We start from the raw sequence: 26,496 nt of genomic DNA on the forward strand, positions 1-26,496 counted from the left end.
TACTGAGACCTTAATTTGGGTTATTATGTACTTTAAAAAAAATTTCTACAGTTTCTAATCGGCTCTTTAAAAAATTTCCTGTATCTTTTTTTTTTTTTTTTTATGGGTTTCAGATGTGATTTTATGTATTTGGAGCACAGTAAGTGTGGCTGTGTGAAGACACGTGTCTGACTGCTCCCGGGCTTGTAGCCTCTCTGCCTGTCTCCTAATCCTTGTGCCTCCCTTGCTTCTTCACATTGCTGCCTTGTGTACCTGGTGATCTCTGATTGTGTGCCAGGAAAGATACATTTGATACATTGTTGGCAGAAATATTCTGAAGCATCGGATGATGAGACCTCTCTGGAGGAAAATAGTATTTGCCACCATCCATTGTCTGGGGGTGCCAGCAGTCTGGTATCCCCACCATCAGATTTCAGGTGTTGGGGGGCCTCTGGGCCCCAGGTGAAGTGGGACTGGGTTGCAAGGCCTGGTGCGGCTTTTCTCCACGGTGCAGCCTGTCCCTTCTCCTGCATCCTCACTCCTCCTGCTGGCAGGTGGGGCCAGAATTGACTCTGTGTCCAGCGGGAAGGACACACGGTCCCAGCGTGAGGGATGGTAGCTTTTCAGGAGCACAGTGCTCATTAAAGGAGCTTACTCTGTCCCCTCACCAATGAGATGACAAAAAAGAGGCACCTGGCATGTCACACCAGGGGCCACGGATGGCATGCCATCTGCAGTGATGCCCGCCCCCCCACCCTCCATGAGCTTTCAGCTCTGTCTTGTTGGGTGCTAGTGCCAGATTCAGGGCTCTGTCACTCCTCTCTGACCTTGCCCCTGCCCCTTTGGAGGTGGCATCCACCTGCCATTGGCATTGAGTGTTCAGGATGGACTTGTGTGCCCAGCTCCCCCTAACACCACGTTGGCTGGGACCCCAGCCCCTGGTCCTCCACCCGCCCCAAAAGAGTGACAAATTATGCGGGCACAGGTTCCCTTGAGCTCATTTTGAAACACTGAAGCAAACGTCAATCTAGGGAACAGTTGACATGACACTCCTTTATTAAAACCTAGGGACATTGTTATAAAAACTACTGTATATAAAGACAAAAGCAGAGCAACAGCGGTCAGTGAAAAACACATGATTATTCTTACATTCTAGTATTATTATTAGGAATATTATTGGTTTTGGTTTTCCCGGTTATCAGCTCTCAGGGAGACCCCATGCCTGCTCACATGAAGTCAGAGTTTACGGGAGAGAAAATATTTCCATCCCCCTACCCCTGTGCTGCATGCCCTTGTCCAGCTGGCCCTGGGGACGACACATCAGCCTTTTGTAGGAGGTTTCCTGCCTTGTTAAGGTGACTGAGCCTCTCACCCTTGCAGCCCCCACCTTGTTACTGCACATTGTCCAGACACTGACCACTTGGTTATTTGACTGTGAGGTATGCCACTAGCTTTAAAACGGGAAATGGGAAAAATAGGAAGAAACTGCGTATGAGAAACTGACATGCAATTCCAAGAGGAGGCTCTCTCTTGGGCCACCAGCTTGGTTCCAGTTGTGGCCAGGGTGGCCATATCATCTATAGTTTTAGATCCTGTGCTCAGGGTTGGCGCTGACCAATGTGGGATCCTGCACATTTTGGAGGCTGGTTTAGGGTCATTCAACAGGGTACCTCATTGTACAAACCCAAGGGTCACCGTTCTCAGTGCAGTCTATGTAAACAGTATCCCTGGGAGCCCATTACCATTTATGGGACAGTGTCGTGAATGGTGCCTCCTGGAGGTGAACCCTGCAGCAGCCCTGGATTTCAGTCTGCCAAAGGCAAATCTGTCAGGGCTTTGATGTAAAGATAGGAGTTTTAGGTACAGAGTAACTAACAGTCAAATCTGCTCATTCATCAAGCATCTATCTAGCACCAGCTGTTGGCTTGGACTAGAAACTGGGGTGGTGGGGGGCAATGACACCTCCAAGGTCACTTTCACGGGTGGGACAGGTAAGTGTTCTGAATTCATTTTGTGAATCTGAGCATGTCTGTTAGGCACAACTAGCCGTTTCACAAGTGGTCCCAGCTATAGCAGGAATGGCTCCCAGATGGGCCCTGGGTACAGGGCCAGGCAAGCGGCAGGCACTCGGCAAGTATCTGAATAGGTGAGGGAAGCGCGTGTCATCGAATGAGTTTTCTAGGAGGCTCCTCACCTCTTCTAGCTTGCCTGACTGCTTAACTTTAACATTTGAGCTTTTCGGGCCACAGCCCCCAAAGTTGTTTGCGTGCATTTAAGCACCAGCGTGGGACGTGTTGGTGCTACAGCAAGGAACTAGGGCACTGTGCATGGCATCTGGCACATAGTAAGTGCGCAGGCTTGTCTTCCAGAGGGCACAGGGCATGGCCCCAGCCCAGTGATGTATTCCTGGGCTGCAAAGGGCAGTGATCAGGGCGTCATCCACTCATGGCCTCTCTGACTGTCCCAGTGCTGTGGGGGCCAAGCAGACACCCTCTGATGCTCACCACGTGAGCAGGATGATTAAGAATTCCTGCAGTTTGCTTCCATGATTCCAACCCTAGATTTTCACAGCAGACGAAAACAACCCACGTGGATGTCTCCCTGCAGTGATAGGTGGCCCTTCAACATTGATAAGACATGTTCCCAATAACTCCATCCAGGTCTGTTCTTCCTTCCTTCCTTCTTACCTACCTAGACAGAGTCTCACTCTGTTGCCCAGGCTGGAGTGCACTGGTGTGATCTCAGCTCACTGCAAGCTCTGCCTCCTGGGTTCATGTTATGTTAATTTCAAACATGGGAGAAATCTGTAAATTCACTTCTGAAGGCTTTTCCTGTTGATGGGGACCAGTTCAGCCAAGTTGAAAAATTAAAAAATTTTACAAGTCTGCACCCCCGGGGACCCCGTCTCCTTGAATGGCACAGTCTCTAACATACAGACATGGTGATTGTGAAAGCAGCCGAGCCAGCGGAGGGGCCTGCATGGGGATGGCAGCTGGAATACTGAGCCAACCTGGACAGCGGCCTGTAGGGGAGTCAGTGCCAGGCACAGCCACACCCACAGCCCTGGTCTGTTTGCCATGACCTGAAGAGAGCTTTTGGGTTGACGGTGAACTGGAAACCATCTCCTGGCCAAAGAAGCCTGTTAACCCCTATCCCTGTCATGTTTTCCCTGACATTCCCAAGTCCTTCTCTTCAGCTCTGGGCCAAAATTTGACTGAATCTTTCTGATGATGAGGGGAGATGCCACTCACCCTGGGAACACTGTCAGCTGCCTACTTGCTGCTTTCTAGAGCATTGGAGACAGCAAGAGGGACCAGATCTACCTGTGAAATCACCTGTGTGTGTGTGTGCACATGTGCATGCATGCACAGCTGGTTGTGTGTGCACACATGTATTCATGTGCATGTATGTACTTGTGTTTTTTCAATTAAGGCCTGTTGCACATCAGCAATGGTCATGGTCAGGTGGCTGGCCTGGCCGCTGGAGCAGCCAGGCGAGGCGGGTGAGCAGGCTGCTTCTCTAGGTGCAGGGCACGTTCAGAGGCTAACTTGAGGGCAGCGAGCCAGCAGGCATTACCAGCTATTGGTTCTGAATAGAGATTCTGAAACACACAACAATCACACTGTACACAGATGAGAGGGAAAGCATAAAACTGCTCATTAATGACACACAGTTCCCAGTGGGAAACAGTCCTTACAAACGCGGTAGTTCTGCAAACAGCCTCGAATGCAGATTCCTCTGTGGACATCTTGTCCTCTTCTCTCTCTCGTTTTTCTTTTTGTATTATTATTATTACAAATTACATGGTGATGGACAGAAGCTCACAGTAAAAAGTAAAAGTAGGCAGCTTAAAAAATCATGTTGAGTTGCTAAAAAACAGTAACTCTAGCTATGCTTGAACTCGTCACTACCCTGCATCCAGCTTGTTCTCAGGGACACTCTACTCATGGAGGGACCTGCCAGCCACAACCACAGCAGGATGGGGACAGTGTTTATCACAATGACCTGGGGACGCATGGCATTTTGAGGAGCCCTTGACACCATTGGGGGATTGAATACACACACACACCTGCTTTCCACACTGAGTGTTCACACCCACATGCACACTGTTCTCACCTGTCGGCTCCTCTGTGAGACAGCAAGTACCGTGGCTGCCTGGTACCCTACCTCACACACTTGACAGGTGAGAAGCAGAGGCTCTGAGAGGTTAAGTGGCTCGTGGGGGTGACCTGCAGGAAGGAGGATGCCGTGGCACTCTGCACCTGCCTTTGCCGCAGGCTGTCTGTACCAGGTGTGCTGGGTCTTGGTGATCTCTGCTGAGGCCTCCTGCTTGCCACAGAATGTTCCAGTCCTCAGCCCAGCTGCCCAAGAGGGACTTGGCAGAGCAGCAGGACCACAAACCCCATGGGTTTTTCAGTTATTCCTGAAAAGACCTCTTGGGGGGAGGGGGGCAGGCAGGAGGAATGTCCTCCTAGGTGGTTGTAAATCTCAAGGGATGCTGAGGTGAACCCCAGGGGATCTATTTGGCAGTGACCTTTGACCCCAGGTGTCCAGGAGAGGGAGGCAAGGCCACCAGTTCCTTTTTGGCAGAGGAAGCACCTACAGAGCATCGTCCAGGACAGCAGGACACGAGGGTTGCAAACTCCTTAAATACCCATCTGACTCCTTCCTCTTACTGATGGGGAAACTGAGGTAACAGACCTTGCCTGAGGTCACGCTGTTCTCAGTGGCAGAGCTGATGTCAGAATCTGGGTATTGGGCCCCCACCTCAAGGCTTCCTCTGCCTTCTGAGGCACTGCACATGGGACACAGCTGTGGCTTCCGCAGCTGGGCTAGTGGACAGGCTGTGCACCCCCTTACGGCAACATGGCCCTAGGACGGCTCACATCAGGGGAGAGGAAGCCATTCCTTTCTCTAAGCGAGACCCCAAGCAGAGGCTCTCCCACTTTGGCAAGCCATATGCCTGGACACTGGCAGCACTGCCTGGAGGAGACAGCTGGACCCAAAGACTGAAGCCAGGGGCCTGGGTCTTCCACAGCCGACCTGTGTGATCCTGGGCAAGCCACTTGACCCAGCTGAGTCTGTCTTCTTGTCCATAAAATGGGGAGAGCCCCTTCTTCATGGGGCTGTTGAGAGGATGGACAGCCAGGCAGAATGGAGGATGCTTTATGCCCTAGCAAGTTTGTGCTGCTTTTCCAAAGGCAGGACATTGTGTTTGCGCAGCTTGACTCACAGCAGAGCCCGGAGCTGGGCACTATCACCCTCATCTCCTTCTGCCTTCCCTCTGGGGCCCCAGCCACCTGGCTTTCTTGTGCTTCCTTGAAACCACCAAGCCTGTGGCTGCCGCAGGATCTTTGCACTAGCCGTTCCTTCTGCCTGGAATGCTCTTTTCCTATCTTTAACGCCCATTACTGGCTCCTGTGTGTCATTCAAATCTGGGCTTCAATCATCTGCTCAAGGCGGCCTTCCCAGACCACCCCAGGTCCACAAGGGTCTCACTCACGTGTCCCTCGAACTGAGTTCCCAGCAGAGCACTCACTGCCTTTGCCACCTTCCTTCTTCACTGTCTTCCTGCCCCAGCTAGAAAGCTAGCACAGTGAGCAGGGACCTGCCTTGCTCACTGTCGTGTCTGGTGAATGGATGGGTGGTCAGTGTGAGAACACTAGGTCTGATGAAATGAGGAAACTGGATCAGAGGACACACACATTTATCAAGCAGGGCCTCCCGAGCTAAGAGCTGGGGGAGATTTGGTATCACTAACACCCATGGAATGAGTGTGTCTACACTGGCAGCGTGGCCTTTGGAGATGTCTGTGATGATTTAGGTGATGCCATCTCATAGGTGCCCCAGGGCAGCGGGGCAGGAGTGGGGGTGATTAGCTCGGTGGGTGGATGTTACGGGCATGGAAGTCCTACTTGAAAGTGGATGGATTTCTAGAACCCTCCTGCCTGGGTTTCCATGGCCTTGTTACCCTTTCCAGCAAAGATCCACGTGTCTGTGTCTCCCACCAGATGGGAGGCTCCCCGGGGGCAGAGATGAGATCTAACTCATCTTTCGTTCCCATCACTGCCCAGCACGGGGCCTGGCACACAGCAGATGCTTAGCCAGAATGTGCTGAGTGGATCAGCGCTCCAGGCGGTGATGGTGGAGGCATCAAGGAGATGCTCCCAGCATTGTGTAGGGCGTACCCTGGCTGGCGAGCATGTCACGTCCAGGGAGTTGGAGCCTGGACTTTGGGTTCCGGCACCGCTTCCCCACTGTGAGCTTTCTCTGCAGGGGGTTAATCATACCTGCCTCCCAGGTGGTGAGAGAGAGAGTGCATGAAAACACTTAACTTGGCACCTGCCCTGTGGTCAGCCTGAGATGCATCCCTTAGTATTACTATTGTTACAGGAACGAATTCTGTAAGAAACAACCCTGACTGGCATTTTCAAATCCCCAGTGCTCCCCGAGACACAGAGGGGCCGTACCCTGTGCTTAGCAATAAGCTTGCGGCTCGGACATTGACACGGATGAGAACCCCCAGCCAGAGGGTGACTCATGCCCATCAGAGAACTTGAGGGGGGAAGCCCTAATAAAAAACCAACCAACCAAGCAAACAAAAAGAACACCCCAAATCACACACGCGCACACACACGCACATTCAATATTCTGACACAAATAGCCCCAAGGGGCCACTACTGGAGGGAGCAGGGGCAAGGGAAGCTTCGGTTTTCAACCACGGGTATAACTCACAGGCCTCAATCCTCCTGGCTGGAATTAGCCAGAGTTGCTTTGTCTTGGTCATCCTGAGTCCACAATGAGTCACCTCTCAGAAGCCACCAGCCCAAAATAGGACTATTGCTTGCGGACAGGTGGCTCAGAATCCCCTCCCCTGCAGCCCCAGCCCCTACCCCTGAGTTTGCTCCTAATCTTAGAAGTCCACGGAAGGGGGCTTTGGGCACAGGCAGCATTTCCTCCTCTGCCACCGCCGCTACCTCGGCTGTCCCTGGCATCTCTGTAGAAGTTGTTCTTCTCGGAGGCTGCACCGGGTGCTTCAGATCTCATCTCCCCCATCCTGAGGCACAGCAAAAGCGTTTTCTGGAGGAAATACAAGGAGAAAAAGTATCACATGGTGTCTCCTCCATGGGGACATTTCTCTCTGGCCTCAGTGCCGGAAGAAGCCAGGTTTTCTCTGAGCATGTGGGTTTTGTCTTCTGAACATTGCGAACCATGTGACTTTAAGACTGGAAGAAAGAAAAAAAATGTCTGCTATCATTATAGCTCCATATAGTACTAGAGCTCTGGCCCATGCAATAAGACAAGAAAAATAAGCATAGAATAAGACTGGAATAGAAGAACCAAAATTACAGTTAATTGTGGATAACTTACATAGAAAATTTAACAGAATCAACAGGTTAATTAGTAGAATGGAGAGTGCAGACATAGAGGTATAATAGTCAACCTATAAGACATCAGATCAATTTATAAAATGCAGCAGTGTGCATTGACCTCAGCAATTACTAGGGTAATTATATGTCATGGCTTGGGACAGTCTCAGTTAACACTTGTTCTGACATAATTTTTAATGTTGTTCCCCTTTTATCCTCAAAAGTATTCTGATTTGGCTGATAAATTATATGGTCACCATTGCTATAACAAACTAAATATTAAACACAGATACAGATACCATTCATATTGACAAAAACCATTATGTATTTTGGAATGGCACTAATATATGACCATGTCATACAAAGCTATAAAGAAGAGACCAAGGTGCTCCTGGAATAGGGAAAAGCCAGGAGACCAGTGGAACAAGATCTACAGTGTGGAAACAGATCTGCGGGGCACTTACTTATAGCTTTGATTGGCAGAGTCAAGTTGCAAACAAGACAATGAGGAAAAGAAATACAGACTCCATCTGTGGAAAGCAGCATGAACCCCACTGCCCTGTGTCTATTATAAGAGCAATTGCCCAGTCACAAATACTTACCTTCCCAGACTCCCTTGCAAGCAGGAGTGGTCACATGACCCAGTCTGGCTAATGCTGTGTAAGTGGGAGTCTATTGGGAAGGGGACATGAATCCAGGGGGAAATGAATTATCTTGCATGCATGAGAATGAAAGACGCTCACTAACACAGGTGGAGTAGAAAGCAGGCAGAAACTTGGTTCTGGTGGCAGCCCTGGACTGCCCCCTCCATACCATTGCAGTTGAATTTCTTTTACTTGCGTAAATTGCATCTGGTGAGTGTTCTTAACTGATAAACCATCTTCAACCAAATGGAGAAGTCAAGGGAGTGGCTCCGACCAAGCCAGCAAAGCCCACCTCCCCAGAGTGAGTGATACGCCAAGAGGCAGAACCTACTCTCCACCCTTTGCATTAGTGGGAATGTGTATAGGGGCTAAGGGTGAGAGATTCTGTGGGGCCATCTCCTCTGCTTCATAGAACAAAGCCAGGTCCAGGTACTCTCCATCACCCGCTTTGTTTTTCTCCATAGCACACACCTCTATCCAGCATACCACCTATTGTACTTACTTGAATAGTTTATTGTTTGTCTTCCCCAAATAGAAAGTTAGCTAAAAGAGGGTTAAGGTGATTGTGTGTTTTACACATCACTGCATTGCCAGGGCCTAGAACAGTAATTGGCATACTGTAGGGGCTTAATAAATATTTGTCAAATGAATGAATAAACCAAGAATTTAAAGCCCAATGAACCATCTTTCAAGAATAAAGTCAACAGAAAAACATGTTGAACATATTTTTGAATTAAAGTTCCCATGACCCCTTCTTAAAAAAATTATTAAGGATACCCTTAGGCAAATCAAGAATGATTCAGAAAGGTTTACTATAAAAGGATGGGCAGATGATTTTTTTAAAAGTTCTGTGGATGGATGGCAGTGGTGGCTGCTGTATTAGTCCATTTTCATGCTGCTAATAGACATACCCAAGACTGGGCAACTTACAAAAGAAGTTTAATTGGACTTACAGTTCCATATGTCTGGGGAGGCCTCACAATCATGGCAAAAGGCAAGGAGGAGCAAGTCACATCTTATGTGGATGGTGGCAGGCAAAGAGAGCGAGCGAGCTTGTGCAGGAAAATTCCCATTTGTAAAGCCGTCAGATTCGGTGAGATTCATTCACCATGAGAACAGCATGGGAAAGACCTGCCCCCATGATTCAATTACCTCCCACCAGGTTCCTCCCATGACACATGGAAATTGTGGGAGTTACAATTCAAGATGAGATTTGGGTGGGGACACAGCCAAACCATATCAGTTGCCCTACAGTGAGAAGGTACTTATTGCCCCTGAACCGTATACTTAAAAATGGTTAAAATGGTAAATGTTATGTTATGCGCACTTTACCACAATTCATAAAAAGGATGAGCAGAAGCATAACAAATGCAATGAAGAGAAATTATCAATGGAGCCCTGCCAAGAGTGCCAGCAAGGAGCGTAGAATCTGTGTAACTGTAGGACTATTGCAGCCAATCTAAAGATTATGACCATCACAGAGAAGAATGAAGCAAAACAGAGAACTGGCATAAATAATAAAAAGTTGGAGGGGTGGAGATGAGAAGCAGGGAGGTAATATAAGTAAACTATGACATATTCATGTATAGTTGGGGGTCTAAAGAATTGCTTAGAAGTTTAAAATTAGAGGCATCAAGGTAAACAAAAAATATAGTCAACTAAAATAACTTGATAGCAGGGAGACAAGACGAGGGGAAGTAGAAATATTCTAATTTTGATACTTTTCACAGTAGGGAGAAAATAAATGTTGTCTAGAGAAATAAAAGGATTAAAGATATCATGTCATATTATAATTATGAAGATAACCATGGGATCAAAAACACAGCTTTCCAAATTATCTAGAAGACATACACACAGAAAATAAAACAAAGACAACAGAGACCATATGGTAAAAATTGACAAACCCCCACAAAACTATAAAAGCAGAAAGCCTATCAAACAATGATGACAGAACTAAGACCAAATGCATCTGCCATATCAGTAAATGTTAATGAGCCATACACACTTGCTTAAAAAAAAAAAAAAAAAGACTGATCACAAACAAAGGCACTGAAGGTAGAATGATTCAGCAAGGTTTCATAGAAAAGGATGGGCAGGGCCGGGCGTGGTGGCTCACACCTGTAATCTCAGCACTTTGGGAGGCTGAGGCAGGTAGATCACGAGGTCAGGATTTCAAGACCAGCCTGACCAACATGATGAAATCCCGTCTCTACTAAAAATACAAAAAAATTATCCGGGCGTGGTGGTGGGTGCCTGCAGTCCCAGCTACTCAAGAGGCTGAGGCAAGAGAATCGCTTGAACCCCGGGAGGCAGAGGTTGCAGTGAGCCGAGATCACGCCACTGCATTCCAGCCTGGGTGACAGAGTGAGACTCCATCTTAAAAAAAAAAAAAAAAAAAGGGCAGATGATTTCTACAAAGTTCTACAGAGGGATGATGGTGATGGTTGCACTATAGTGAGAAGTACTTAATACCCCTGAACAGTATACTTTAAAAATGGTTAAAATGATAAATGTTATGTGCATTTTACCATAATTTTTAAAAAGGATGAACAGAAGCATAACAAACAAATGCAAATGAAGATAAATCAGGGGTCATAATCTTAATATCAGACAAAGCTGAAGTCAGGGCAAAAAATACTGAATGAGAAAAAAGAAGGGCACTGTGTGAGGGTGAAGGATGAGAGTCACCATGAAGATCTAACAGTAATGAATGTTCATATACCAAATAGCATAGCCTCAATATTCATAGAGCAAGACTGGAAATTTAGGGAGAAAAAGCAGAGTATGCTAGTATTAGTGCATTTTTTTTTTTTTTTTTTGAGACAGTCTCACTCTGTCGCCCAGGCTGGAGTGCAATGGTACGATCTCGGCTCACTGCAACCTCCATCTCTTGGGTTCAAGCGATTCTCCTGCCTCAGCCTCCTGAGTAGCTGGGATAACAGGTGCTCAACCACCATGTCTGGCTAATTTTTTTTTTTTTTTTTTTTGTATTTTTGGTAGAAATGAGATTTCACCATGTTGGCCAGTCTGGTCTCAAACTCCTGACCACATGTGATCTGCCCACCTAGGCCTCCCAAAGTCCTGGGATTACAGGCATGAGCCACCATGCCCGGCCTAGTGCATTTCAATTCACCTTTCTCAACCCATTCCATGTGCAGTTGGCAAAAACTAAAGTAAGGATATACGGAGCCAAATAATCTAACAACTATGTGTGTGTGTGTGTGTGTGTGTGTGTGTAAAACACAGTCTACTACCTTCATTCTATTCAAATGCTCTTGAAAGTGCATACACAAAAAGTGACTATCAGGCCACAAAGAAAGTAAATTCCAAAAAATAGAAATAAGACAACATTCTCTAATCACAATATACTAGAATTTGAAAATACTAATAATGAAACCACAGACCAAACCAAACTTTGCCACCAAGAGGTCTATAAACACTTAGATAACCTTGAGTTAGAGCAAAAAATAAAAACTGCAGAATATCTAGACAATAACAAAATATATATTTAAGGACCTGTGGGATGCAGCCGAGCCAATGCTAAGAGGAACATACTTAGCCTTAAAACACTGATCTTATTAATAAATGAGAAAGAATGAATTGCCCAACTCAAAAAGTTAGAAAAGAAAGACAAAATCAACCTAAGAAAGACATACAGTAGCAATAAATAAATGAAAACAGAAATGGAGTTAACAGCAAAAGAAAGGAACTCATAAATAACTCCATGTTCTTTTTTTAATGTTTAAATTATTATTTTTTTTTAGAGACAGGCTCTTGCTCTGTCACCCTAGCTGGAGTGCAATGGTGCAATCATAGTTCACTGCAACCTCAAACTCCTGGGCTAAAGTGATTCCCCTGCCCCAGCCTCCTGTGTAGCTAAGACTACAGGTGTGCACCACTACACCCAGCTAATTAAAAAAAATTTTTGCAGGGATGGGGTCTTGCTGTGTTGCCCAGGCTGATCTTGATCTCCTGGCCTCAAGCAATCCTCCTGCCTTGGCCTCCCAAAATGCTGGAATTACAGGCATTAGCCACCATAACTGGCCCCAACTACTTGTTCTTTGAAACACAATGAGACATGTTCACTGCTGAGGAATCTAATGAAGCAGGAGATATAATATGTAGAAGGTGGAGGTGACTGCTTGGAATGATTCTCTGCACTTTTGCTCTCCAGCTTCACTTCTCACCATCACTTAGCCCCTCCCAACAGGCTTTTCTTCCAACTTCTCTGCAGAATTTGCCCTTGTCAAGGTCACCAAAGACCTCTATGTTAATAAACCCAGTGGTCAATTCTCAGTCCCCCTTTCACTCATCCTCCCAGCAGCATTGACTTAAGTGATCACTCCACCTGCTTCCAGGACACTGCAGTCCTCTCTCCTGATCCTCCTCCTCCTCCCACTGCTCCTCTCCAGCCCTTTGCTGGTCTGCCCACATCTTCCTGACCTTCTCTTCTCCACTCTTTCTACTCACTCATGGATCTCATCTCCTTCCAAGGATTTAGACACCGTATGTGTGTGTATATATATATACGTATATATATACATATATATATATATACACATATATATATATATACATATATATATACATATATATATACATATATATATACGTATATATATATACATATATATATATATATATACATATATATATATATATATTTTGAGATGGAGTCGGAGTTTCACTCTGTCACCCAGGCTGGAGATATGTTGATGACTTTTGACCCTCAAACTCTCACCTAAACTCCATTCTGATGGCCAACGTGTCTACTCAATGTCACCAAATGGATATTTAATAGATACCTCAAACTTAATATACCCCAAACCAAAATCCCAACCTTCCTCCCCCACGTAGCTTTTCCCACAATTTTCCTGACCTCAGGAAATAAAACTCCATCCTGCCAGTTGCTCTCCTCAGAGGCCTGGAGTCATCTTTGACCCCTCTTCTTCCTTTCATACCCCATATCCAACCCAGGAGCAAATCCCGTTGGACCTTCCTTCAGAATCTCAATAAGCCCTACACTTCTCTGCTGCCTCCACTGCTCCTACTGTGGTCCAGGCTGGCAGGATTCTTGCAGTGGTGTCTGCGCTGGTCAGCCCCTTCCATCTGCTCTCAACACAGCAGCCAGAGGAGCCCTGAGAAAACCTAAGTCCAATTACATCACCCCTTTCCTCAAAACTCTCAGTGGCTCCCAGATTCACTCAGAGCAGAAGCTAAAGCCCTTCCCGCCCCATCACCTCCCTGTCCTATTCCTCACTCTTTTCATTTTCATTCTCTCCACTCCATTGGTAATGGTTTGTTTTGTATCAACCTGACTGGGCCACAGGGTGCCCTGATATTTGGTGAGACATTTTTCTGGGTGTGTCATGAAGGTGTTTCATGATGAGATGAACATGTGACCTAGCAGATGGAGGAAAACTGTGTCCTCCCCTGTGCAGGTGGCTTCATCCAACCCGCTGGAGGCCTAAACAGAACCAACAAGTAAGGGGGAATTCATGCTATCTCTGCCTGCCTTTAAGTGGGGACATCGTTCTTCTCCTGCCTTTAGACTCAGGCTGGGACTGGAATTCACACCATTGGCTCTCCTGGGTCTCAGGCCCTTGACTCATAGTGGAACTCACACCATCAGCTCTCCTGGGTCTCAGGACTGGAACTCACACCATCAGCTCTCCTGGGTCTCAGGCTCTGGACTCAAAGTGGAACTCACACCATCGGCTCTCCTGGGTCTCAGACCCTTGACTCACACTGGAACTCACACCATTGGCTCTCCTGGGTCTCCAGCTTGCTAACCCAGCCCTTTGGAATTCCTCAACCTGCATAGCTGCAGGAGCCAACTCCCTACAGTGTGTGCCTTCATGTGTGTCTATATGCGACTGGTTCTGTTTCTCTGGAACACATTGACTAAAATACACCATCCATAGCAGCATGTTCCTGTCTCTTCTCCCAGATAAACCCAAGGCTGAATCCCTGATCTCCTTTAAGTCACCTTTTTAGTGATCCCTTTGGCCACCTGTTTAAAATTACCCTCTATCTCAAACGCATTATCACCATCTGACAGTCCACATATTTAACATATACATTTTAAAAATTGTCTGCAGTCTCCATAAAAGCAGGCTTTTTGCTGCTTTTGGCCCATGACTGTATCCCCAGGGCCAATAACGATGCCTGGCACAGGGTCTACACTCAATTAAGATGAACTGAACAAACAGAAGAGCAAAGGCGACTGCCTGGCTCAACTCTACAGAAATCAGGAAGCCTCCAAGAAATGGATCAATTTCCAAGAAAAGAGAAATTACCCAAAGGATCTGGGAAGGTAGAATCTAAACAGACCAATTGCCAAGAAGAGAAAGAGAAACTGTCAAATAGCAAATCCAAAGTCTAAAATAAGAGAAATGCAAATTAAAGCCATAATGAGAGGATTTCAGAGCCCAGACAAAAGGGAGCATCTGCATTCCTTCACTTGCCACCCTGACACAGATCAAAAAGGCTGAGCGCCCGACGTGTGTGCTGGTTTGGGTTTCTGCTTCACTGCTAGTTGGGGAGATGCTGGGGTCATTTCTGTGGAAGGCAATTTGACACATGCCTATGGTACAGATGCCCACATCCTCTGACCCAGTGGTCTCACATAACGATTATCCTACAGACATGCTCACAAGGGCAACATAGGTATAAGCACATTAATCACAGAAAGGTGGTTAACAGCAGAAGATTCGGATCACTGAAGTGTCTATCAGCAGGATGCCAGGTCAAAAACAACAGCTCCCACACAATGGAGAGCCACACAGAGACCAATCAGGCTCAGACAGCTGTCCTCAGCCACCTCCCATACCCTGCTTTCCTTCCCTGGGCATTGGTCATCGAGATTCGAGATTCATGATTTGTGGCATTAATGCCACTTACACGCTGAGCCCTCTGCCCTGAACTTTAGTCTTGAATTCCCACCTTCCTCCCCTGGGCAATTTCTGTACTTTCCACTCCATTTTTCTGTAAACCTAAAACTGCTTTAAAACAATAAAATCTATTCATTACCTAGATAACAAAATTTGTAAGACAGTGAGATGTCACTTTAAAGCCATCAAATCAGCCAAACTTAGATCAGATGATTTGAAAGGTAAGTGAACACCTGCGAAAGGGACTGGCCACCGTGCTCAGCAGACGATCCAGCAACCTCTCTCTGCATGCACTTCCCGAAGAAACTCTGGAGCTGGTCTTCAGGGGCAACCCATCACCTTCCTAGGGAACTGCATTAGCGTGAGCTGCTTCTTTTTAAAAAACTTTTAAGGCCAGGCACGGTGGCTCACGCCTGTAATCCCAGCACTTTGGGAGGCCGAGGTGGGCGGATCACCAGGTCAGGAGTTCGAAACCAGCCTGACCAACATGGTGAAATCCCGTCTCTACTAAAAATACAAAAATAAGCTGGGCATGGTGGCGCACACCTGTAATCACGGCTACTCAGGCGGCTGAGGCAGGAGAATTGCTTGAACCCAGGAGGCAGAGGTTGCGGTGAGCTGAGATCATGCCATTGCACTCCAGCCTGGGCAACAAGAATGAAACTCTGTCTCTAAATAAATAAATACAAAAATTAGCCAGGTGTGGTGATGGGCACCTGTAGTCCCAGCTACTTGGGAGGCTGAGGCAGGAGAATCACTCGAATCCAGTGGGGTAGAGATTGCAGTCAGCCAAGATCGCACCACTGCACTCCAGCCTGGGTGGCAGAGCGAGACTCTGTCTCAAAAACAAACTTTTAAGTTCAGGGGTAAATGTGCAGGACGTGCAGGTTTGTGACACAGCTAAATGTGTGTCATGGGGGTTTGTTGTACAGGTTATTTCATCACCTAGACATGAAGCCTAGTACCCATTAGTTATATTTCCTGGTCCTCTCCCTCCTCCCACCTTCCACCCTCCAGTGGTCCCTAGTGTGTGTCGTTCCCCTCGATGTATCCATGTTTTCTCATCATTTAGCCCCCACTTATAAGTGAGAGCATGTGGTATTGGGTTTTCTGTTCCTGTGTTAGTTTGCTAAGGATAATGGCCTCCAGCTCTATCCATGTCCCTGCAAAGAACATGATCTTGTTCTTTTTTATGGCTGCATTGTAGTCCATGGTGTATACATAGGCTTCCATACGGTTCTCAGAAGTGAGGGTGCAAGAGCCCCTATGGCAAATGCAGAGATCTTGCACATATAATGTTGGGTCAAAGGTAAGAAATACTATACATGAAAAGTGAAAACACTTCCATGTTCCCAGCATTGTGCATAATTTGAGCATCACACTCAATTAAGATGTAAGAGTGGGGTGGATGGAGTAGGCGTGGAGGGTTGGGGGGTCAGGGGGCAGGTACAGTAAGGGGCCCATCACAGCCACTGATGTGGGAGCTATGGACCAGAAGGTGTGACCAGCTGAACATTCTGGACCCAAGGGTTGGAAACCAGAATGAAGCCTGGCTGACTCGACCATGAGGCTGAAAACCTGAGAACATCACACAAGGCTCGTGAAAAAGGGAAGTGCATCCTCACCCGCCCTGCTATGTTCTTAGGTGGAAATTTGCAACAGGGTGGCCACATGGTAGAAACGGCCAGAAGTGGGCCAGGTGCGGTGGCTCATGCCTGTAATCCCAGCACTTTGGGAGGCTGAGGCGGGCAGATCACGAGGTCAGGAGTTTGAGACCAGCTCAAACATGGTGAAACCCCGTCTACTAAAAATACAAAAAATTAGCAGGGCATGGTGGCACACACCTGTAATCTCAGCTACTCAGGAGGCTGAGGCAGGAGAATCACTTAAACCTGGGAGGCGGAGGTTGCAGTGAGCCGATATCGCGCCACTGCACTCCAGCTTGGGCAACAGTGCAAGACTCTGTCTAAAAATAGAATAGAATAGAATAGAATAAAATAAAATAAAAATTAAAAAAAAAAAAAAGAAAGAAACAGCCAAAGCCCAGGGGAGCTGGGAAACAGCAGGATGGGGGCTGCTTCCTGGGTGGAGCCCTCGGTTGCACAAATGGGTTCTGAGAAGCACTTCCTGCCCCTGGGCTTGTGCATGGCATGGCTGCATGTGGGGACGGGCAGACATTCTCACATGCCAAGGGGAGCTGAGAAGGAAAAGGACTTTGGGTTGCATTAATAGAAGTAAATGTGCCAAAATAGAGGAGATGACCCAAGGTTCTGCTGATCTTTGTGGTGGCTGGACCACAATGTCAGAATTTCAGCTTAGGGGGGCTTGCAATCGAGCGTCCAATTTTCCTAGAACTTATCTTTACCTTCTTCTTTTTCCCTGTGTGTTCACCTCTTAGCTCTTCAGGAGTGCAATTGTAACATTTACCTCCTCTCCACCAGGCGCTCCCTGCACTGCAAGCATATCTAACTACAGTTCGATTTGTTTAGAAATTCTCAGGACAAAATGTTGAGCCAAACCAGGCACCCTCTGGGATTCTCCCCCACCAGGAGATTACTTCAAGACAACGGTGAGTTTACAGCCTAGCTCTGTCCACCACGGCGTCCTCCAGACTACCCGACTCAGAAGACATACAAGCAAGTCAGGTGGACCCTGCACCTCCTCACTCCCTCCCCTGCATGCCTTTCACACCAAGTTCCCCTTTAAAGACCCCACTTTCCTCCCCGAAAGCTAAAGTGATTCCCTTAGGAGCCTGTACTGTTTCCTCTTAACCAAGCTGTGGAATAAAGTCACTTTCTTTCTACTAGACCTTGCTCTGTTCATTGGATTCTGCAAGAGGCTGGACTTGTGTTCTGTTACGGCCTGATTTGAGAGCCCATCTCCAATCTCCGTGCTGCACAGGAAGGGAAGAATGTGACATGGACTCATTCTCAGCCCAGGACCTGGTGACAATTCAGTCTCTGGCCTTGGAGACCCTGTCTGCAGGTGCGGACAGTGCCATTAGGCTGGTAAAGGTTGGGACAGAGGGAGCCCAGGGGCTGAGGGAAGAGGGACAGAAAGTCAGAGGAGGCTTGGAGAGGAGGTCCAGGTGATGGTCGAGGCCTTTGCTTGGTTTCCCCGGGAACGGTAAGCTCACTCCTTTACAAGCCATTCCCTTTTAAGCTGCTCAGTTCCCTGGAAAACTTAAAATGCAGAGCCAAACGCTTGCCTGTAGGCCACAGTCTGGCCTTCTTGGCCCGTGGTGGCCCTTCAGGGATAAGGGTGGCAGCAGCCATGCCCCTCCTCCTTTTTGCTGCTGCAGGCTGACATGGAAAAGAGGTTGTCCATTCTGGGGTGGGGGCAGCGTCACCCCTGACTTTGGCCGAGGCCTCCCCATGGTTGCCCCTGCATGGCAGTCTTTGCATTCCCCAGAGTGGTTTCCCTGGAGGGCAATGTGGCTTCGGTCACTCCCTGGGGATACATCTCTGTTTGGGGATGACAAGCACAAAATTCAGGCTGGTGGACCCGGGAGGGAAGGGGTGCCACTGGGGCATGCTGAGGGCCTCTATGGCATTGACGCAGCTCTATTTCTTGTGCCAGTGGTGAGAATGTGGTGTTTGCTTCATTACTTTATATATTATATATATATATATATATATATATACACTATATGGATTCTCTTGCAGAAAATGAAATATTTCAAAATCTATGACTTTTTTTGAAAAAACATTCTACTTATAGCTTCTTAGAGGGTAAAGTTTTGACGCCTTAGCTGGGCCTCAGGGCCTCTTACCAATAGAACTGTTACTTTCGGTTTTGTGGTCTCCACTCCAAAGTGCTCTCTTTCCAGAAAGCCCCAGTGTGCTCTTCACACTACTGGGAATACCCTCCCCTATCTCCACCTAGAAAACTCCTATACATCCTTCAAGACCTCACTCACTGGGCGCCCCTTCTGTGCAGCTTGTCTGACTCCCACAGGCCTTTGTAACACCCTGTACCACACAGCACTGCAGAGTCCCATGGTAGAGATGACCATGGCCTCAACGTCAGACAAGCCCGGGTTCAGGTCCCAGCTCTGCCCCTCAGAAGCTGTGTGACCCTGGGTGAGTCATTAACCTCTCTGGGCCTTATACCACTCTAGGCCATCCTCACTGCTGCCCAGTGGGGCTATCACTCCTGTGGACACAGCCCAGCTCATCAGCCCACAGTAGCCCCGGGAATGCTTCCTCATTGCACAGCCTTCTGGAAGGAATCTTTGGCAAATGTCAACTCTTGTTCTGCTCTCACGGCAAACACGCCTTGGTCACATATCTGTGAGTGCAGGAAACTGTTCCTGTGTGGCCACTGACTCCTGCCACGGAGAGCACTCGCCTGCCCTGATGCGGGGGTCATGTGTCCTCCTAGGCAGTCTGCAGGTCATCTTGCCCCTCATGGCCAGTTCTGTGGACCCCAGGCTCAGGCCCACCAGTGCTCCCCTCACTCAGTGGCAACTTGTGGCCCCTCACACTAGGCTTTCCATAAGCTGGAACTATAGCACCTTCGGCCAGGGCCTGGGCTGGGTGCTGGGGGCTCAGAACTGAGACAGGTGTGGGCACTGCCCTTGAGGGCTCGAAGCGGGTGGGGGAGCCACACCAGGACCCTGAAACAAGAGCAGCAGACCCACACTGTGTCAGCGGCGAGTGTCTGGCAGTCTTGGGGCCCTGGCCGGGGTGGGAATTGGGGGAAAAGTTCTTGGGAGCAGCCACAGAGCTGGGCCCTGGACAAGGCTTGTTGGCACGACAGGGAGGGCACTCCAGGCGGATGGAACAGCCTCAGCCAAGGCCATTCAGAGGATCACAAGGAGCATGGCTGTCATGGCACAAGATGCTCCTGGCAGGGGTGAGTCTGGAGAGGCGGCAGCCACAAGGCCTTCATCTGCCAGGAGAAGGTGTCTGCACCTGATCCCAAAGTTGTGGGGAGTCGACATGGAAGATCATGCCTAATTCTCATAGCAGCAAGATTAGGGCTGCAGGGTACTGATTATCTCTTCTGTGCCGGGCACTGTGCCAAGCACCTCCCATGCGTGTGGAGCCTCAGTTCTCTCAGCAGCCTCAGGGGTGGGGACCACTAGTCCCTGCAACTTACTGATGAGGAAAATGAGGCTCAGAGAGACAATGTCACTAGCCCAGAGCTGCATATCTAGCTAGCAGTGGAGCTTGGCCTGTGCTGCTGACCGCAGGGCCACACAGCCAGCCCCTCTCGTCTGGGGCAGTGGCCTGGGCAGGCTGGGGAGCAGCAGGCTGCCCTGCTGGCCCTAGTGGCCCTGGCGAGAGAGGAGCTGAGCCTGGAACCAGGAGCAGGGCCCACGGGGTGAGGAGGGTCTGCAGCTGGCAGGCCTGGTGGGCTGGTGCCTGCAACCTAAGCGGGAAGATAACAGAGCACCTGGTAATTTGAATAACAATGAAAGCTTCCAGAATGTGGAACATCTGTGACAATAACCCTTCCCGCAGACGAAAGCAGAGGAGTCATGAGGCACAACACGCCTCATTCCAGGTGAACTGGAGACAATGTGTTCCCCAGCAACAGCAACAGCTTCTGTTAGTTGGCGCTGACTGTATGCATGTGGTGTGGGGCTGGGAGCCTTCACGTATTTTTTTCTTTCCTTTTTTTTTTTTTTTGAGATGGAGTCTGCGTCGCCCAGGCAATGGCGCAATCTTGGCTCACGGCAACCTCCGCCACCCGGGTTCAAGCCATTCTCCTGCCTCAGCCTCCCGAGTAATTAGGATTACAGGCACCCACCCCCACGCCCAGTTAGTTTTTGTATTTTTAGTAGAGATGGGGTTTTGCCATGTTGGCTAGGCTGGTCTCGAACTCCTGACCTCAGGTGATCTGCCCATCTCGGCCTCCCAAAGTGCCGGGATTACAGGCGTGAGCCACTGCACCCGGCCGCCTTCACATATTTTTCTAAGGGATTCTCACAGGGACCTGAAAGGGGGAGATGCTATTAATCCTACTTTGTAAATGTGTCCCTGCAGACAGTACAGGGACATCAAGGAACCTATTTGGGGCAAGATGGCCATCCCAAGGAACACTGCCTCAACAAGGAGAAAGAGACTCTGCTGACGCGATGGAGTTGAGGGTTTTGGGAGAGAGAGATGAGCCTAGATTAACTGGCTGGGCCTGATGCCATCCCAGGGTCCTAAGTGAGGAAGGCAGCAGGCTCAGAGTCAGTGGAGGGGATGTGGCCACGGGAGCAGAGGTTGGAGAGATGTCCTTGCATCTGGAAGGGGCCACAAGCCGAGGAATGTGGGCACCTCTGGGAACTGGAGCAGACAAGGAAACAGACTCACCCCCGCGGCCTCCAGCAGGGCCCCGTGCTGCTGATGCCTTGACATGAGGTGTTCATGAGTCTCCTTTCCAACTGCTGTCCTCTGGATCTGTACAAGACTAAATCCGTGTTGCTTTAAGCTACTGCATTTGTGATAGTTTATTACAGCAGCTACGGGACACTCACACAATACCCAAGAGAGATGTGTGCATTCACTTCACCAAGAGACGTGGATGTGAAGGTTCATAGCAGCTTTACTGATGACGGCCGCAAGGTGGAAACAACCCAAGTTTCCTCAAAAGGTGATGGAGAAACACAGTGTGGTGCGTCCACACAATGCAATGGGCACAGATCCAGGCTGGGGCCAAGATGGGAACCTTCATCTTTTGCTTCCTGGCCAGAGTGCTCTGCCCCAGCACCTGCCTTGTCAAATCCCTGGTGGACCCGTGGGATTGCCCAGTTCTTGCACCTTCACTGGGAGGAAAGCAGAGTAGATGACTCCATTTTACAGTTGCGTAAAGTGAGGCTCAGGGCCATGCTGCCCAGGGAGGAGCTGAAGAGAGACCTGAGGCCTGCTGGGGACCAGATCTTCTCAATGGTGGTTCCTTTTGGCAGCCTCTCTCCAAGCCCAGTGCAGAGCCTGGCATATGGGAGAGCTTTATGGGAGAGTTTGCTGAATAAATGACAGAGAGCAGGTGTGGTGTGAGCTCTGGTGGCGGACATACCTTCCCATCCCCTGCAAACCTGTCCTCTTTGCAGGGTCCAATGTGCAGGGGTTTGGGGCACAGGTGGGGTGTCCTGACGGATGTAGTCACTCTCAGGGGATGTCAGTCCATGGGGCACCTCGGGCATGGCATGGGAGGGCCTCTCATGTGGCCCAAGATGTTTAACCAGAGTCCTACAGGCCCCAGCCTGAATTGGGCTCAGCAGTTCACAAGCTGTGTGACCTTGGGTGAGGTCCCCAACATACACAGAAGAGCCCCAGCAATTCACAAGCCGTGTGATCTTGGACGAGGTCCCCAACACACACACCACAGCCCCCAGCAATTCACAAGCCATGTGACCTTGGACGAGGTCCCCAACACACACACCAGAGGCCCCAGCAATTCACAAGCCATGTGACCTTCGGCGAGGTCCCCAACACATACACCAGAGGCCCCCAGCAATTCACAAGCCGTGTGACCTTGGGCGAGGTCCCCAACACATACACCAGAGCCCCCAGCAATTCACAAGCCGTGTGACCTGGGACAACGTCCCCAACACACACACCAGAGCCCCCAAAACACAACCAGAGACCTTAACACACACACCAGAGTGTTGACTTTTCCCTTCTGCTCTCAGTCCCCCCATCTGTAAAATGCAGCTGCTCACAGCCCCCTACTCTGATTCTACATTGAGGCCTGTGGTACACAGCCCTAAGATGGCCTCCAAAGAATCTACCTTCAGCTACTCACACCCTCCTCTTTGGTACCAAGGGAGACCAAAGGATGGGGACGGAGCCAAGTGGCTCGCTTGTAACAAATGGGTAGAAGTGACAGGGATGGGATGTCCCTTCCAAGGTTAGGCTCCAAAAAGACTGTGGGTTCCACTGGGCTCTGCACCTTGAACTCTCTCTCCCAGAGCCCTCTTTTTGGGCAGTCAGCTGTCATGCCACAAGCTACCCTGTGGAGGGGCCCACCTGGTGAGCAACTGACACCCCCAGCCAACACCTGAACCCGCTACCAGCCACCTGAGTGAGCTGAGAGGTGTATCCTCTCCAGCACAGCCTTGAGATAACCAGTCTCAGCCAATGCTTTGATTGCAGCCTCCTGAGAGACCCCCCAAGCCAGGAGACCCAGTGAAGCCACACCCTGACTCACACCTTTCTGACTCACAGAAAGGGTTAAATAAATGCTTGTTTTAAGCTGCTGACTTGTGGGGTAACTTGTTACACAGCACCAACTAGCTAATACAAGGCTTCACGGCAGAGCTAGAAATTCTGGGAGAGGGAGGATCTTGCAGATTGTGCATCTGGACATCCCTCTACTCTATCCTCAGGGAATGAGCCTCTGACCTCAGCTTGCACACCCCAGCGATGGGGAGCTCCCTGCTTACTAAGGCCAGCAAATCTGCTGTAGAGCCAGGCTGCCTGGGAAGGTCTTCCCTCTGCCTCCTGCTTCCTCTTCCTACTGGTGCCAGTATGCCTCTGGGGGTTCCCTGGCACCAGTCCCATCCTTCAGGGATGTGTGGGTTCCCCCAGAGTGAGCTGGTGTCTGGATCAGGCTTCTCTGCATCACAGCTTCATCCCCTTCTCTGCTTCAGGGGAGAGTTGCTGGGAGGCAAGTGAGGGCTCAGACCCAGCCTTGCCATTCAGTGTGCACCTGGCAGAGAGGACCCCAGGATGTACCAGTCTTCACTCAGCCTTAGCTCCAAGTCACCATCTCCACCCACCTCAGTTTACTCATCTGCTACATGTGAGGACATGAGACAGTACATGTAACAACGCTTGGCACACAGAAAGCACTCAAGAAATGTATATCCTATTGAGTCGGGAGAAAACATATTCAAAGCAGGGCTGCGGAGATGCTTAAGGGAATTTTTGTCTTCAGCAAAATATCTTGATGGGCCACCTAGATGGATGGGGATGGGGAGTGGACGAGGCAGTGGGGTGTGTTTGTGTGTGTTTGTTGGAGGGCTTGTTTGTTGGCGGGGGGGCTGTGTGTGTGTTGGGGGGTTCTGGTGTGTGTGGGGCTGTGTGTGTGTCTGTTGGGGGCTCTGGAGTATGTGTGTGTTGGAGGGCTCTGGTGTGTATGTGTGTGTTGGGGGCTTTGGGGTTGTGTGTGTGTGTGTGTGTGTGTGTGTGTGTGTTGGAGGCTCTGGTGTGTGTGTTGGGGGACCAGGGCACGTTGTAGGTGCTCTGGGAGAGCCTCTCCCTGGCTGTTTGACTTTGGACACATGCTGTGGCCTCTCTGAACCTGAGTTTCTGACAAAATGGCAAGAAAAATGCCACTGGCGAGGTGGTGCACGGGGGAAATGGCCGTGCTCTGCAAACTCCCTCATACCCCACTCAGCTCCACGCCCATCAGCTCCCCTGGTCTCCAGGAAAAACCAAAATAAAGATCCTGCTTGAGGGCGATGAGAATTATTTTGTGCTTTATAGGGCGCCACATAATCTAAATAATGAAACATGGAACCTTTCTTTGCTTCAGAAAGAAGCTGGCGGGCATCCCAGCTATGTAAAAGGCAGGCAGTGGGGTGGGGATGACAAAGCTATTTGGTGCCAGCTATGCCCAGCGGCTTCTGGCAGACAGGACGGTGCCTGGTATGTTGTTGGAGCCCACGGATTGTACCTGGGATGGGGACGTGGGCACGGCAGGCAGGGGACATCGCAGGAGCGACAGGCAGAGGGCAGGGCACGCAGCCCGCATCCGAGGCCAGGTCCCATGCCCCTCAGCTGTCCTGATCCTCTCACGGCTTCCAGACCCCATTTGCCCTGGAGTTCTTCCTGCCACAGGTGGGAGCGCCTCCTCCCCAGGCCCATTGCAGTGGTCTCTCGGGGCATCTCAAACTCAAAACACTCCATTGCTGCTGAGACCAAAGCCACAGCCGCCCCAAGGTGCCCATCTTGGAAAATCTCCCAGGCTACTCAGCCCAGGTTCCCAGACATCCTCCTTGGACCCCCACCTCCTTCTCAGCCCCCACCCCAGGCCCTGGCCAATCTCATGGACTCCACTCCCTGGTGCTGGCCCCTCCCCACCACCACCCTCAGCCAAGCCACAGACATGGCTGCAGCTCGTGGGAGAGCGGTAGCCTCTCTGGTGGACTCCCAGCTCCCTTCCCAAAGGCAAATGCGTCCTGTTACTCTCCTCGAGGGCACCCCTGTCCCTGGATCGAGAAGCCCACATCTCACCATGGCCCTGCACAGTCAGACCTACTTGCATCTCCCACCTGTCCCCTCCTGTACTTCCTTCCTCCCCAACACTCGTGCCACCTGACTGCTTTTCTGATGGATTGATGTGCAGCTGTCTCTGCCTCCGTGCCTCTGCACGTGCTATTTCCAGTGCCTGGACCACTCCCCACTTCCTCCCCTGGTCTCTTCCAACTCCGACAGACTCATTCTTTTCCATCCTACAGATCCCAGCTGCCCAGAGAGGCAGGGCCAGGCCATGGAAGGCGGTGGATGCCCAGCTGAGGGCCTGTCCTTATCCTGCAGGCCCTCTGGGAGTCTCCAAAGGGCTGGGAGCCTCTACAGAGACAGGGCCGGAGGCTGCCCTGGCTTTGGGAGTGGGGCCAACAGGGAGCTGTGTTGGGGGACCTTTGGGGGCTTCCATTATTCACACCCCGCTTGTAGCCTTCCTTCCTGTCGCTTTACCCTCCTGATGTTCGGTCACTTCTCAGGGAACTTAGGGCCTTTATACATCCCCATGGTAAAGGTTAATTTTTAATGCTGCTTTGGTAAATATTTGATGCCACTGCTTTAATGGGAGGAGGCACTAGACATTAAATGCCACAAAGTGCTCTGAGATGCTGTCCTTTTCATCGACAGCCTCTGTCCATAACTCCTCCTGCCTCCCGCTCTACGAAAATAAAGACTCTTTCTCCTTTGCCTCCTGCTATGAATTTTTCAAAGCGTTTTTCAAATCTCTTCTTGCCCCTGGTCAGCACCTCCATTAGCCAGATAGAAGGTCAAAGAGGTTTTAAGCTGAAAGATGGCTTAGAAGGCTCAGTCCCTTCCCTCATTTTACACAAGGGGAAAGTGAGGCTGAGGAGGGGACATGGCCTGCCTGAGGTTAAACAGCGAGGCTGTGGGTGAGGGAGTGGAACGAGGTGCCGGGACTCCCAGCCCAGGGCTCTGCTCTGCACCAGCACCCCCCAGAAGACTCAGTCCAGTGGAAACAGGCCACGGAGCTCTCTGACTGTGCTGCAAGTGGGCAGCAGGGAGAGGGTCTTTTAGAGGATGGGGAGAGGCCTCGGGAAGGAGCGTGACCTCAGCGACGTTTTGAGGAATGAGGAGGAGCTCGCCAAGGGGCTGGGGTGGGGAAACCTGTGAGGTGAATGGGTGTGGGTAAGCACCTGGGGGCAGGGATGGGGACTGATTCACTCTGTATCCCCAGTCCTGGCCTGGGGCCCAGCCTTGGCCCATGCTTTTTAATCCTTGTGTAATGAATATGTCCTTTGCCTCCAGGGCTGTGTGCACCGTGGCCTTGATCATCGGCTCTCGGTTCCATGGGCCCTGGCACCCTTGCATCTCCGTGCTTCCTTCATCCCGGGCTCCCACCTGACCAGCTTCCATGCATTCTGCACTCCTGGCCTGTCCCTGATGCTGGGGCTGCTTCCCCGACGTC

The 26,496-nt window shown here is 49.9% G+C and overlaps 1 protein-coding gene across 2 annotated transcripts in view; it reads right to left on the reverse strand.

Annotated features, from left to right (window-relative positions):
* Nucleotides 1-1,007: 1,007 nt before the first annotated feature.
* The window catches only part of SHISAL1 (shisa like 1), an 87,568-nt gene continuing 62,079 nt past the window's right edge, over nt 1,008-26,496 (reverse strand). For both annotated transcript variants that reach the window (XM_016939362.4, XM_024352904.3), the window contains exon 5: nt 1,008-7,059. In XM_016939362.4, the coding sequence (XP_016794851.2) occupies nt 7,059 (1 nt within the window). In that variant the 3' untranslated portion in view covers nt 1,008-7,058. The remainder of the gene's footprint in view (nt 7,060-26,496) is intronic.

The sequence above is a fragment of the Pan troglodytes genome, chromosome 23 (genome assembly GCF_028858775.2).
Source record: "Pan troglodytes isolate AG18354 chromosome 23, NHGRI_mPanTro3-v2.0_pri, whole genome shotgun sequence".
NCBI classification, from domain to species: domain Eukaryota; kingdom Metazoa; phylum Chordata; class Mammalia; order Primates; family Hominidae; genus Pan; species Pan troglodytes.